The sequence below is a fragment of the Notamacropus eugenii genome, chromosome 4 (genome assembly GCF_028372415.1).
Source record: "Notamacropus eugenii isolate mMacEug1 chromosome 4, mMacEug1.pri_v2, whole genome shotgun sequence".
In the NCBI taxonomy this organism is placed as follows: Eukaryota; Metazoa; Chordata; class Mammalia; order Diprotodontia; family Macropodidae; genus Notamacropus; species Notamacropus eugenii.
The window spans coordinates 23,361,313-23,376,210 of NC_092875.1; the positions used below are offsets into that span (position 1 = coordinate 23,361,313).

Consider the following 14,898-nt stretch of genomic DNA (forward strand, 5'->3'; position numbering starts at 1 on the left):
GGGCACAGGGATTGCTCATGGTGGCTGAGATGAGTCATCTTGGAAGAGAGTTAGAATCTTAAGGGAAAGGCAGGAGGAGGGTTGTGGAGGTGCCTGTTGGTTCTAAAGGCACATCTCTTAGAGTTGGCAGTGCCCCATGTTTCTTCACTGCTGATGGTCCCAGTGGGATAGAGGGAGGGCTCTGTCTGTCACACATAGCATAGGGATCCATTGCCTTTCCTGCTAACATTTCTTTCAATTGCGTCAGAAATTTATCTTGAGAATAACACACGTGTGGATTTCTTCATGGTGCCCCAGTGACCAGACAAAGCCAGAAGTATTTAATGAGAGCTATTCTGTGCCAGGCACTGGACTGGGTTCTGGGGCCCTCCTTTTAAGGAGCTAATGTTCTAACAGAGAAAGGCCACACAGGAAGAGGAGTAGCCAAAAGGGTGGCAGGGCTGATGAAGGTACCCAGATGGGGCCCAGGGCTCAAGTCTGGAGAGTCAATGAAGAGTGGCTGGCCTGAGCTCCTCTCTGAAAAAACTTAACAAGTGAGAGAAAGGGCCCAGAATGCTAGAGGGTGAGGAGGGCCCAGGCACTGAAGGTGCTTCCAGGGTGAGGCATGGGTCCCACAGCCAGGAGGGAAATGGCCCTACAATGGGAGAGAGCCCTGGGCCTGGAGTCGGGAAGCTCCAAATTCAAATCCGACCTCAGACACTTACTAGATATGGGGAAGTCATTTCACTTCTGCCTGCCTCAGTCTCTTCATCTGTAAAATGGGATAATAATAGCACTACTTCCCAGGGTGGTTTTGATAGTCAAGTAAGGTAATTTACACAAAGCATTTTGCAAACCTTAAAACTGCACAGACATATGAGCTGTGGTTACTAAAGACTCATATGCGCTCTCTGGGTGAGCTGTGGCTCTTCTTTTTCTTTAAACCAGAAGAAATTCATTCTTTCCAGTTTTGCAGATCATTCCTGGATGTTGGTGTAGCTCCTGGTCTGTGGATGGGGGACCATGGGTCTCTGTTCCATTGACTGAGTGCCACAGAAATCGGCTTTCATTTCTTCAGAAGCACCATCTGTTTGTGTTTGGAAAATAGCTTGTGGGCACGTGCAGCTCCCATTGTTCAGTACCTCTGTTTGAACTTGGCTCCCACAGACTTTACCAGCCTCACATCCCATGATGAGCTATTTCTCACACATCTTAGTGACTTGTTGGGATAGGATTTTTAATGTGTTTTGCCAGGCACTGTACTGAGCACTGGGCCATAAAAGAGTGTCACTGCCCTCAAGGAACTGATTGATGAGGGACTGAGGAACAGGGCTGGAGAAGATGGAGCCCTCTCCTCTGGGATCTCAGCAGGCTTATTCATGTCTGTTTGGAGCTCCCTTCTCCCCTTCTCAAACTGCCCACTCTTGCCTTCGACACTATCTGGATCACTTTTTGGTTAGCTACATCAGCTGCTTAGAGGCCTGCGAGGGGAGTCCCTCTTCTAAACTTGTGTCACTTTAAATAAACTGAGCTCCAGTTTTCAAATCTGTAAAATGGGGATGATAATGCAAGTAAGTAAGTTGCCATTAGTTAAGTAAGGCTGATCTACTGGTTGTGCTCTTGGGCTCTCAGAACTGGAATGGTCTGATAATATTCTGTCCATTTTGAGTTTTTGTTTGTACGTTGACATTTCATCCTCTTTATTTTGGAAGCCCCAGATGGAAATTGAACTCTAGTACAAAACTCTTGCCTTGGAATCAAATGGCGTGTGTAGTATGGTGGTAATTCACTCCCAGAATTTCACTCCATGTGCTGGCTAAGTCAACCTGTGGAAGAAAACAGTATCCTTTCTTCTCTCACCTGAAGCACATGGGGGATATTTTTCCCGAAGTATTGTTTTTTAGATAATTCTGGAGCCTCTGCTGTCAGGAATGTCAGTGCGGGTCCAGTTTAGTACCACCCTGAGCAGAAATCCCCTGGCCCTCACCTTCAAGACTTCCAGAAATGGAGATCTCTCTGCCTGAGGATGGGATTCTTAGAGTCTGCCTCTGCTGTCCCTCCACCATCAGCCATGGGCTAAGTGGCCAGGCAGGACAATTCTTCTTCCTTGGGACCAGCTAAGGAATGTGTCCTGCCCTAGACTTCCTGTCCTGCAGGTGCAGAGTGTGTGCTGGTTCTGAGCCTTTTTCCGGAGGCCTAGGGGCAGCCAGCTTCCTGTGCCTGCACCTGGGTCTTGGGCTCTCCTCTGCCTCTGGGTCAGATCACCTGTTGCCTTCTTCGTGCAGGGTGACAGCAGCATCCGTTATTTTGAGATCACGGACGAATCTCCCTATGTCCACTACCTCAACACATTCAGCAGCAAAGAGCCTCAGCGGGGGATGGGGTACATGCCCAAGAGAGGGCTCGACGTCAACAAATGTGAGATTGCCAGGTAAGGCTGCCGAGGCGCCATGGCCCTCCTGCTGTGCGCTGCGGTCCAAAGTTCTTGTCCAGTGGTGTGTGGTCTTACTCGTCTAAGTTCAGCTAATCCCATGTCATGCTTTACTTCGTTGGTCAGAAGCCTGTTCTCAAGCGTGAATTCACCAGACATTGAGCCCCAGTGATGTGCCCAATGTACTATACATGATGGGGTGAGCCGTGATCCTCAGCCTTAGGGCTTCTCATTGCCATCTAGCCAGCGTTTGCACAGCACCTAACGTGTGCTGGGCTCTGGGCTAAGCAAGGTACAAAGATTATCTCTGGGAAGTCAGTGCTGTTTTCCTCTCTGTTTTACAGATGAAGAAACTGAGGCAGACAGAGATCAAGACTCGGGTCTTGGTACTCTATCCATTGTGCCACCAGCTGCCTTTTTATAATCAGATAAAGTAGGGACACTGATGTCTGTGATGCATATTCAGCCAGAGGTTCAGTGGATAGAGGACCAGGCTTGGAGGCAGGACACAAGTTCAAATCTGACCTTGGACACTAGGTGTGTGACCTGCCATGTGCCTCAGTTTCCTCCTCTGTTAATGGGGCTCACAAGAAGGTCTAGGTTGTTGCATATAAGAAGTGCTTTTCCCACCTGATAAAGGTGGCTCTTGGAGTAGAAGGCGAGAGAGGTGGCTCAGGCTGGCTGGGAGCACGTCTATATTTAGACTCCATGGAGATGAGCTGAGGGCTCTGCTGCTCTGCCATCAGTAGAAGTGTCCACCATTCTGGCCAGCTGGCCTGAACCCTTGCCACCCTTGCTCCATTTAATCTTTCTGATGAAATCACCTGGTGTGACCTACTGGACCCTGACCCCCTCAGAGCAGCTTTGGGCTGGGAGCTCTGATTCCATATTAATGGCAGGAAGTGGTGGGCACGGAGAAGCCTCTGCCTGCTTGGGAGGTCTAGAGGGGATTCAGCGGGGGGTGCCTAACAGAAGAGGACCACATTTCTGGGCATGGGACACACTTGTCAAACAGGTGTTAGCCTCATCAGTACTGAGAGTGGTGCCATCCCACATGAAGGCATTATTTCCTTGCACCCTTTGTTAACTGTTGGTCAGTGTAGGCTGTCCATAGGGTGGCCCTGGTGGTCAGGATGAATGAATTGCTGTGGGGGTTTGACTTAACACTTGTGCCTATAAACATCAGTAAAGCTTGAGTGTCTGCAGGGCTTTGTAGGGATCTTGGATTTGGACTTTCAGCTCCCTCCTCCCAGCTTGGCGAGGTCTCCACATGGAGTGTCAGCCTCCCTTTCTTTAACGTCCTCCTTTTCCTTTCGTTGAAGATTCTTCAAACTCCATGAGAGGAAGTGTGAGCCCATTATCATGACTGTTCCAAGGAAGGTAAGGGGGCTGTTTTCTAGGTGGTGGGTGTCAGAATGCCTGCCCTGCCTCACCTCTCAGCTCACCTGCTTGACTTTCTTGCAGTCCGACCTTTTCCAGGATGACCTGTATCCAGACACTGCAGGACCCGAGGCCTCACTGGAGGCAGAGGAATGGTTTGAGGGCAAGAATGCTGACCCGCTCCTCATCTCCCTGAAACATGGCTATGTTCCTGGCAAGAATCGTGATCTCAAGGTGGTCAAGAAGAACTTGCTGGACAACAAGCCCTCAGTAAACAAGAAAGGCAGCCTGATGGGCCCCCCCAAGGGAGTGGCTGACGGTGTTGGTGCTGTGGTGAGTGGGAAGGAGTGGCTGACAGAGAATTGGGAAGCAGGGGTGGGGAAATGCTGCTGATGGCCACCCTCACCCCCACCCCCACTCTCATAGATCTTGGCAGGCTGTCAGGTCTGGCACCCTCATTTTATAGATGAGGGTAACAGAGGCAGGCGCTGGGGGTCAGGTCTGGCACCTCTTAGCGGCTTCGGAAATAGCGGCGTCTTTGTAAAGCATTGGCGCTGTTAAACTGAATCGTTCTGGTGCTTGGGAGAGGTCGGAAAGGAGCTGTGCTTCTCTCAGGCTGAGTAAACCCCCTAAAGGGTGAGAGGAGTGAGTGCTGTAGCCCCTCACACATAGCTGCTCTGCTCTGCATCGTGCTGTGGGGTAACACCTGGCTCTGAGAAGCAGGAGGCTCCTGGAGAAAGAGGGAAGTCAGGTGACCAACCGCAACTAGTCCCTGTCCTTTCTCCTGTCCAAGAGCTCTCTTTTCCCCAGGCCCTTTGCTCTCCTCTCCCCGCCCCCCCCCCCCCCGACCTGCCCTCCTGGTGGTAGCTCAGTCACTGAGACGGGCCTGCAGATAGGCTGCAGCCACCCTGCTGAGAAGCCTGACCACTGGTGTCCTGGTCTTGAAGACCTGAAGAGACCTTGGGTGACACGGAGGCCTTGTAGGAAGGAGAGCTTTAGTGTGGAAGTAAGACTTCTGCCATGCCTTGTGTAGCTTAGGTCCCTGCATCTGACCACCAGTTTTGGGGATGGATTGCTGTTAGAAATCCAGGCTCTTGATTGGGATTTACTCCTGAGTTCTAAAAATTCAGTCTTGCATATGTTTTCCTCCTAAACTTTACAGATTTAACCTGTGGTCATCCAGTTTCCACAAGGTCAAGGGCACCATATTTTATTTCTCTTGAATTTTAGGAGTGGGCCTTCTCCCCAGTCATGAGATCGGGTTTCTAATACTTGTTTGTGGTCAGTTGCCCTGACAAGCTTCCCTTTTTGTCTCCTTCCTTAGCAAAACGAAGCCAAGTTGGATGAGATCCTCAAAGAGATTAAGTCCATCAAAGACACGATCTGCAGTCAAGATGAGCGCATTTCCAAGCTGGAGCAGCAGATGGCCAAGATTGCCGCGTGAAGGCAGAAGAGTCGGGGAGTGGGAGGGAGGAGGGATGCGCTGGGGGCCAGGTCTGCCAGCCACGCTCCCATGCTCCCAGGGCTGGCACGGGAGCGAGCCGCCATTTAGAAAGAGGAGCTTTTTATCAAAAGCCTTCCCGATGTTTTAAGTGTTCCATGACTGTTGTTGAACTTCAAGGAAACAAAAAAAAAAGTGCTACTTTTCAAGTTCCAGATCTTCTGAATTTTGGAAACCAAACCATTCAGAGTCAGTGTTGTGCCCGGGCCTCTTTTATCTTCCTTGTTGTCGTCGTTGCAGAGTAGGGACCAACGGATGCCACGTCGCTCTTTAGAGTTTGTTTTTTTAAACTTGCCAAAACCAAAAGGAGCTTTTTTCCCTCTGTATTTTGCTACTTTGCAGTATTTGTGTGTGTGTATTTTTCCTTAATTTGAAAGGGACAGCACTGTGTATGTTTATAAAATGAAGATAAAATATTATTTTATATAAACATTCATCTTAGAACAATCAGAGCAGTAGCCACTTTGTGCTGCCCCATCTGTGGCATGAAGGGAGTCAGGGGAAGGACTTTGCAAAGGGAAGCCTGGCCTGCCCTGCCCTGCCCGGCCTGGTGGCTCTCCCCTTCCCCCTTGACCCTCCTCCTCCTCCAGATGTGGAGCAGTTTGATCATCACGTGGTTGGACTTGGCATTTGGTCGTCCTGGGCCTCGAGCCCTGGGGAGGCAGCCCTGTCCAAACTGGCGTGGCTGCTGGTATCTGGGCCATTTCTTACTTGAAGCATCATGTTTTCAGGCTTGGGACTAGTGCCCAACAGGTGTGGATACCCCAGGACGAGGACATGGGCATGCAGTGCTGGGGCACCAGCCACATGAACCTCAGAAGGAGAGAGCATGGATCCTAATCTAGCCTTTTCTCTTGTTTCCCAGTTTTGCTCTGTTGCCATGCCAGAGGAAAAAAAGATTGTCTTTTCACTAATAAAGCGCCCTTCCCTTTGTGAAGTCCACACATACAAAATTACTGTACTCAGGGCCCCCCTCCCCCCACATTTTGTTCTCCCTCCCTCTCTATTTCAGACATGCTTTCCATTAAGCTTCTGTGACCCATGGACAGACAGTGCTTAGTGCATGTTGAAGTGAGTGGTCTGTGACAAAGCCACAAGTGTTCAAGTAGCTGGGGTCCAGTTGGGCCCCTCCTTCAGTCCTTCTCCCCATGCCTGGGGCTGCCCCTTTACTACACATAGCCCTATATGTGCTGGCATGCTTAGCCTTTCCCAGGAGGGCAAGCACCAGGTTCCCTAAGCCTTGGGACAGCTGAGGCCTGGGCTCTGACCATCTGTCTCATGTGTAGCATAAGGCATCTGTGGAAGGACTGAGTGTCTCGGATTGGATGAGGAAAGTGATGTGGGATGGCGCAGGGAGCTTCCGTGGCCACTAGTGTAGGTGGAAGAGAGCCCTAGGTGTGAGCAGAAGAAGACAATGGGAATTGGCCAGGCTGGCTCTATAGCAAGCTGGGAAGGCTGGCCTCAGAGTTCGAGGGCGTCTGTATATGTGGTGTTTCTCTCTTTTGTGTGGTAGTGGATGAAGAAATGTGTCAAAGAAAAGTGGTCGTTGCAGCGACTTGGGTGCAGAGAGCTGTATGTGGTTCATCCACGCAGTCTTCCAAGACCTTCTGTTGTGAGATTGGGGCCCAGACCTGACTGCTGGTGGTGGGGAGAGGGCAAGGAGAAGGCGTTCGATCATCGCTTGTTGCTTGTGTCTTATTTAAGTGAATGGATACCTGACTAGGCACAAACAGGGTCCATACCTGAAGCTGGGGGGTGGGCAGGGGGGTGGCTGCCGTGATAGCCCAGAGGAGAACCAGTGAATTATTCCACGATCGGCTCTTATAGAGCGGCCATAGTATTCTGTCAAAATATTTGCTTCCATTTTCAACGATAAAATCATTGATTACAAGGTTGTCTCTGTGTTTATTTCCTGCCCCGACTTTGATTTTGTGGCGTCTCTTTCGGTTCTGTTTTCCTAAAGCTTCTCTCTTGGGGTTACTGCACCCTGAAAAGCAACAGAGGGAGAGAGAGAGACTGTGTGTGTGTGTGTTTTACTGGGTCCCAGGCTGCTCAACACACCACTGATGAGGCCAGGAAGCAGTGCATGTCCTACCCCAGACCTTGGGCCTCAGTTTCCTCATCTATGAAAACGAGGAGTTTGGACTAGACCTCCCAAGATCTGAACAAGAATCTGATGAGAGCAGGACCATGTGACTCTAGCTGGGGCAGAGCTTTCCCATGCTGCTTTCCATGGAATCTCTCAGAAAAGGACTTGGCAGAATGCCTTTTCCCCCACCACCCAACTTGTTTTTGGTTTGGTTTTGATAGGATGGCTATCCGTACAGATGGCTATGTTCTCAAATATCTTCTCAGGAAAATGTTTTCATGTGTGATGGCGTTGGTGCCAGGGAGGCCATGAGGGAAGGGTCAGAAGTGGGACCAGCCATACCGCTTGTGACTCTGTGGCAAAATGGCTCTGTGCCAATCAGTGGAGTCTGAGGCCAGGAGCCTCTCGTGATGACCAGCAGACGTTCAGGCAGACCTTGTCTGGGGAGCACTTCCATGTTTTAAAGTTTACTTCCTTTGCCGTGTTTAATATCCTCATCTATTAAAAGACTGTTCTACCAGTGTTTGTTGTGTTTGCTTTTTAGGAACTGTTAGCTCCATCGGCCCTTTAATCAGACAGTATCTTAATAAAGGCCCATGACCCTTTCAATGCATTTTCCCCCAAGTCAATTGTTGCTGTAGGAGCATTCATAGGCTCCCACACAACTTAGAGATGGAAGAGAATACAGGAATTGCCTAGTTGTCCCTCATTTGGGGGAGGGTCTGAGATGAGGAAACTGAGACCCAGAGAGGGGAGTTGAGCTAATAACTTGGGCCATCAGGGTCACACAGGTCAAGAGGACCAGTGACATCAGCGGAGTGATGGCTTGTAAGTGAATTGGATTTAAGTGAGACAAGGCTTAGCAAAGTCACCAGCCTCACTCTCTCCTCCAGCCATTGCAGTCCAGTGACAAGTCATAGATCAGGATGATTGGAGATGACCCTGGATGCAGTGGGATGTCTTGGCCTTTTCCAGGTCTGTTTGTCTGAGGAAACACCCTCCCATTCAGTGATTTAAAACTTCCCTTGAAGTCTTCCCAGTCTTTATGTTCTCTCCCATTGAAGTCAATGGGGAACCAAATAAACACATTGCCAATTCACCTAAAGAGAAAACTCTGTGACTAAAGGCTAGGTAAGAGTTGAGACATAAGATGGCCTAGTTTGACTTCCCCAAAGAATCCATCTGGGAGGGGAAGACAGAGTTCCTGTCCAGAATAGAAACTATTGCTATTCACACTCACTCTGAGCCATCAAAAGCCAACGAGCAAGTGAGGCTTGGGCTGGGGCTGGTTACTGGCCAATCAATGAGAGCCAGAGAGATTTGGGTATAAAGGCGCAATCGTGTAGCTCCATTTGAATCTCAGTGGGCTTCGTCTAAGCCTGCTTTACCAGAGCTGTGTTTCAAGAAATCCTGAATGAAAACTATATGAGACAAGAGTTAATTGTCCCAGTTTTTTAAAATGATAGATAGAATACTTAAATAGGGAAGGGGAAAAAAACCTAATTCCCAAGTCCCAAGATATCTTGTGAAGTATAAGCAATCAGGCCCACATATAAGGATACGATTATCCATCTGGACAGAGGGAGGATGACAGTCACAATCCGTATGGCTGGTCCCACATCCGACCCTTCCCTCATGGCCTCTCTGGCACCAATGCTGTCACACGTGAAAACATTTTCCTGAGAAGATATTTGGGAATGTAGCCATTTGTCCGGGTGGTCATCCCATCAAAAGCAAACCAAAAACATTGTCCAACAGGAACTGGCCAGTTGGGTTCCCAGGGGGCAGCTACCACTACTCACAGATTGTTTTGTCCTCAAAGGCCAATTATATCACGCAAGTCCTAAGTGTAAGGGCCAAGGGGTGAATTCACAAGGTCCCTAGCTCTTCCCTTTGAACCAGAGGCTCCTAAGAGGTCATTGCTGTGAGGCTTGTACATAATACAAAGATTGGTTGGGAGGGAAGATGACAAATGTAGGTAAGCAAGAGAACCTTGAAATCCAGTTGGGCGCTAAGACATTTGGAAGCTTAAGAATTTTGAGGAATGTGTTAAGATTGAAACTGGGGATGAGAAATTACCTTAAAAGGTCATGTGGTATAATGTAAAGAACTTGGGTCTGAAATCCCATTGTTGGTATTACCTGTGTGACCTTGGGCAAGTCATTTACTTTTATTAGGCCAATCCCTCTCTACTATTGGGGGGATGGGGCAGGAGTGATTTCTAAGGTGCCTTCCAGCTCTAAATCCTATGACCATGTGCATTTCATGCCAAATCAAAGCCCCTAAATCCTAGAACAGATTCACATGTGAGGCTGGGAGGATTCTTAGAAATCATCTTAGCCAATCTGCACCACATTTTAGAGGGGAAAATGGAGCCCACGCAAAGAAGCAAAGTGTTGTGCCCAAGATCATGCAGTAAAAGCAGTACCCACTCACTCAACTTACCTGCGACAGTTTGGGAGGTAGAGAGGAAATATTGCCTTGGGATACTATCTTAGAGAAGTATGTGGGAGAGTAAAATAAATGGGATGGGAGGGTAACAGATTTTAGCGGGGGGGACTAGGGAGAGCAGGGTTACCCATTGAGCAAGGGAGTAAAAAAAGATAAGATTGGCTAGAGGGATGGTGTTGCCATCTCTGCCCTAATTTGTAGAGGAGAAAAAGGATCCAGTTCAGAAGGCTGGTGCTGAAAGAGGAGGCCAGTCAGAAGGACAGGTTTCCTAGAATAATTTAGTGTTACAGAAGTATCTCCCACCAAGATTACTGCTGCCGAATAAGTCTACCACAATATAGAAATTATAGAGGGAAAACTCATGGTTGTATTACCCTTAAGCACAGGTTCAGGATTCTGAAAAATAAGCCAGGACAAAGAAAGGAATTTCTGATAAGTCTTTATAATGAAAATGACAGCAGATAGGAAAAGAAATTCTTTTACATATTGCAATCTTATAAATTCATCCAGGCTATACAGACTCATAATCCCATGTTGCCCTAGGTGTCTTTAAGGTTGAACAAATTAGTAAACAGAGATTTAAATACTGAGTTTGCAAAATCCTACATTTGCAAAACCATAAGTCTACGTTTTAAAGAAATCACAGTGGGTTAATGGAGAAGGGAATTGTCACAAAAACAGCCAAAAGCTTGGTCTGGAAAGTTCACAAATAAAAAAAAAAATTAAAAGAAAAGATACTACTCCCCCACTTCTCTCCACAGGAATGCCAAAAGTCTTCTTTTCATTTATCAGGTTTTAGCCCAATGAAGTTGAGAGGAAACATGTTTCAGTTATCAAATGTTCCAAGAAGAAGGACATAGTAAGCACTGGATAGAAGGAAAAGGGAATATTATCACACTTAGCTCACAGGTTTTGCTACTCTAAGCTATAGCTGGGAAGGATAAGAATCACAGGTGGTAATAATTGATGTGTGTGTGTGTGTGTGTGTGTGTGTGTGTGTGTGTGTGTAAAAGTAACCCAAGTTTGCAGAAAGCTTAAGCTTCTCACCTACTTTTTGAGGTATATCTTTACAAGGGTGTTACCTCAATTTCCAAGTAAGGAAATGGGCTCATAGATTGTGACCTAACTATAGTCATGCAGTGTCGGAGGGAGGATTTGAATCCAGATCGACTGACAGAAGAGTCAGGAAAAGAATTAAAAAAGAGCCAGCAGATAGATGCGAACAAGTAAAGGAGAGTATTTGGTGAGAAGCTTCAGGCTGGAAAGGGGTCACAAGGTCTGTGGGAAATCTCTTTGAAAGCTATTCAGCACTAACACAAATTCCATGGAGATAGTACCTTCTGTCTGCCAGCGCCTGGGCTTACAGATAGATGTACTGTATATTTGATGAGTACTGCCTTTTGTAGTCCAACCTGGAACCCCTGGGCATAGTGACTTAAAGGTGCCTTCAGAATGGAGACACTTCCCTAATATTTCTGACCTCCCTTCCCACCAAGTCTGTTTGGGGAATGGAAGGGTAGAGAAAAGGGGTTTTTGACGTTCTGAGTTGGAATTTTCAATAATGCTTTGAGCCCTTAGAAGCAATTTTATATATTATGCCTATGTGTAATTTTCATAGAACTAGCTTTAGATTAAATTGGATTTTGTGAGTTGACCTGGAAGCCCATGTAGCATTGTTTCTATGGATAAATGTATTACACACCTTTGGTGTGCCTCAAACTGTGCTCAGCATTATTAAAAAGCATTTATTAAGCACCTATACTGTGCTGATGGGGTGAGGGAGTGTCAACAAAAAAAACAAAAGATGGTTCTTCTTGAGAAGCTCACAATGTTCATGGGAGAGACAGTGCTCTGTGCAAATAGTGTGGAAAGGAATGTTGGAGATGATAAGTTACCGGCATTAGGGGAAACTGGGAAAGAGACAGAATGTCCAATGTCACTGGACTATAGTATTATGTGGAAGGAGGAATGTGTGAGAAGATAGGAGGAGGCCAGGTTGGGAAGGGCTTTAAAAGCCAGAAAAGATTTTCTATTTGCTCCTGGAGGTGACAGGGAATCACTGGATTTTACTGAAAGAGAAGCAACATAATGCAGATGAGGATACAAAGAGCCAGGGAGGGTTGAAGTATAAGAAAACCACAGACTTGTATTTCATAGGAGTTCTAAGGAAACTCAGAGGTCATTTCACCTCTTGGTGACATCCAGTAAAAAGTGAGCTGTCTGTAGGCAAGGACTCAAATTCAGATCTTTGTATTTCCAGTAACATTCACAATGGAGATCCTTAATAAAGGTTATGTTGAATTGAGGCACAAGGGAATTTGAAATCTGGTCTTCTGACTCCAAACGTAGCAACATTTGAGCGGGGGTTTCCGATGTCTGTTATTATTAAAGGATGTATACCATTCGGTCATAGGAATTAACAAGGGGAAGTTCTCCCCAACAGAGAGGAGCAGATTGTTTGCTTGGACATGGTAAGAACCTTAGGGGAAGTGATCATTACATCTGAGATTCTGTTATTGAAAAATCAGGCGTAGTTTGGGTGTCCCCTAGATTTGAGGAAGGTAGATTTCAAAGTGTTCATAGGAAACACTGAATGCCATGAACCAGAGAGTGATGGTGATTTTCTGCCAAGGAGAGTGGTCTGAAAAGGAGAGGACTTAACTAGTGAATAAGGAGATGTTAAGAAAACACCTTGCTAGCCTTGATGAGCTCAGCTCACCAGGTCCAAAGGAAAAACTGGACAGTGGGATTGTTGTGCTGTGGTCCATATCCTTTGAAAGGCTACCAGAACCTAAGAGCTGTCTCAGAAGTAGAGGTCAATGACCCAAGTTTTGGGAGAAGGAAAAAAAAAACCAGCGAGCAAATGACAGGTCAATAAACTTGCCTTAAATTCTTGACCTGCTGTAGAAAAAAGCCTGGATCACAAAAAGCCAGTGTGGGTTCCTCAAAAACAACATGCTCTAGGCTAACAGGATTTCCTTTCTTGACTCAATTTTTTCACTGAGTGATCTCATATGATCTGCCTAGATGTTAGCAAAGAATTTGACAGTCTTTACTACTGTGGGATGTTGTCCACATTCCTAGCACGGACAGGTCAGAGGTCAGAAACTAATGCGCAGACTCAAGGAGCTGTGTGAAGAAGGGCCTATCAGAGGGGAGAACATGGAGTCACATGGCCAGGGGACAGTGTCTAGGGAGATCCAAAGTTCAGAAAACTGTATAAGATGCCCCATCTTCCTGCACATGTTGTAGGCTTCCTGTAATCTTCCTGTAACCTTACTGGAGGAGGCTACCCATTCATTCAGGGGGAATGGACATAAAGATTAATAAAGACCTTCCTGATTTCCCAACAGGTATTATTCTTTATTTAAAGTGAGCATGTTTCTCACTGTTGGGCGCTTGTTAAACGGGCTCACTTCTAATACTACCAACTGTTTGAACAGTCAGACCCAAGAAACAGGCATTGACGGTTCATTATCAATGGGGCAGTGGGATGCCCCAGTGATCTGTGCTGTTAAATAAAGGTACAAGTTTGTTCTGCTTTGCTGGGCTCTTTGTGACCCCATTTGGGGTTTTCTCGGCAAAGATACTGGAGGGGCTTGCCATTTCCTTCTCCAGCTCATTTTACAGATGAGGAAACTGAGGCAGAGTTAAATGACTTGTCCAGGGTCATGGTGTCACCTGCTCACTATTCACTGCACCTGTCAGTGATATGAGAGTTATATTGGGGAGGGAGTGAAATAGAGGTAGGTAGATAGGATGACAGGGTCACGGACCTGCATGGCAATCTAGCTTGATGCAGACGAAGAAACTGATGAACATGGCTTATGCGTAAATCAGCTAGTTGCCAGTGTTAGCTGTCATGTCATCAGATGGCAGAGGAATTGTTTTCTTCAACCCAAAAACTGAAGAAAAGAATCATGGGTCAGCTATTAACTAAAGCCAATTCGATTAATTCAACAAGCAAAGTGAGAAAGACCGCACAAGGCAGAAAACCTCCTGAAATGACATTGGAAAACCTACTCTACTCACTATCTCCCCACCATTTAATAAACTGAGTACAGTTTTTAAAACTCGACAACCAGACTACCTACCCATTCTGCTTTGAGTTCAGTCTTCATAACCATCATCTAGGAGGGGGGTTCCATTGGAGAAGGGGCCAGCCATCCCAACCAGATGCCACTTGGGACAGGCAAGTCACATGGCTGAAACAGCAAGGCACCCTGAGGGAGAGAACGGAGCAGGCAGCATATGCCACCATCGCTTTGACTACCATTTTGCCTTGGACCCTAAATAGCCCAGGATGGTAAATATGAAAGCCTTTGGAGCAGCAATGCTTCCAGTCCAGTGTCAAATGGTTCAGAAACTGATCACATTTTATTAATGGAAATAAAATTAAAGAAGAGGCATTAACATCCTCTTTGCTGCTTTATGGAACATTTTGAGATAAATAATAGTCTTCATATCCAAACCAAAGAAGGATGAAATAAAGCAATGAACCTACAAACAAGTATCACTAATAATTACTGATGTAAAATTTTTAAATAAAATCCTAGCAAAAAGCCCGAATGTTTCGCCCAGTGTTACTTATTATGGCAAAATTGGATTTATACCAGGGGTCTAAGGATGGTTTTACATTTCAAAGGCAATTTAATCCTATTAAAAATGAAAACACCTCAAGATATGATTATATCAAAAGAGAATAAAAGCCTTTGACAGTATAACATTTATACTAAAATGAAACCATTAGGCATAGGCCATTTAAAAATATGACAAGAGATGCTCTCTACAGCTTTAGAATGGAACTGTGTTATTTGCAGTGGGAAAACAACTTTTTCAGGTATTGGCAATGTATGTTTCCTTTCCCGTGTTCCTTGATGTGATTCTAGAAAAGCTAAAAGAAACCTGAGTCAAAGAACCATCACCACAGCAAAGGTGACATAAAATTAACCTTCCTTGCAAGTGACAACAATTTTCTTAGAAAAACTCAAAGAATTGCAAAAGAAACTGATCAAGACAATAGCTTTAATAAAATAGAATATAAAATAAATCCATAAACATTGCCAG

General features: G+C 46.2%; 1 protein-coding gene across 3 annotated transcripts in view; it reads left to right on the forward strand.

The window, feature by feature from the left end:
* The window catches only part of CORO1C (coronin 1C), a 95,300-nt gene extending 88,118 nt beyond the window's left edge, over positions 1-7,182 (forward strand). For all 3 annotated transcript variants that reach the window (XM_072600204.1, XM_072600203.1, XM_072600205.1), the window contains 4 exons: positions 2,265-2,410; positions 3,733-3,790; positions 3,875-4,123; positions 5,115-7,182. In XM_072600204.1, coding sequence (XP_072456305.1) covers positions 2,265-2,410; positions 3,733-3,790; positions 3,875-4,123; positions 5,115-5,234 — 573 coding nt within the window. In that variant the 3' untranslated portion in view covers positions 5,235-7,182. The remainder of the gene's footprint in view (positions 1-2,264; positions 2,411-3,732; positions 3,791-3,874; positions 4,124-5,114) is intronic.
* The last annotated feature ends 7,716 nt before the right edge of the window (positions 7,183-14,898 follow it).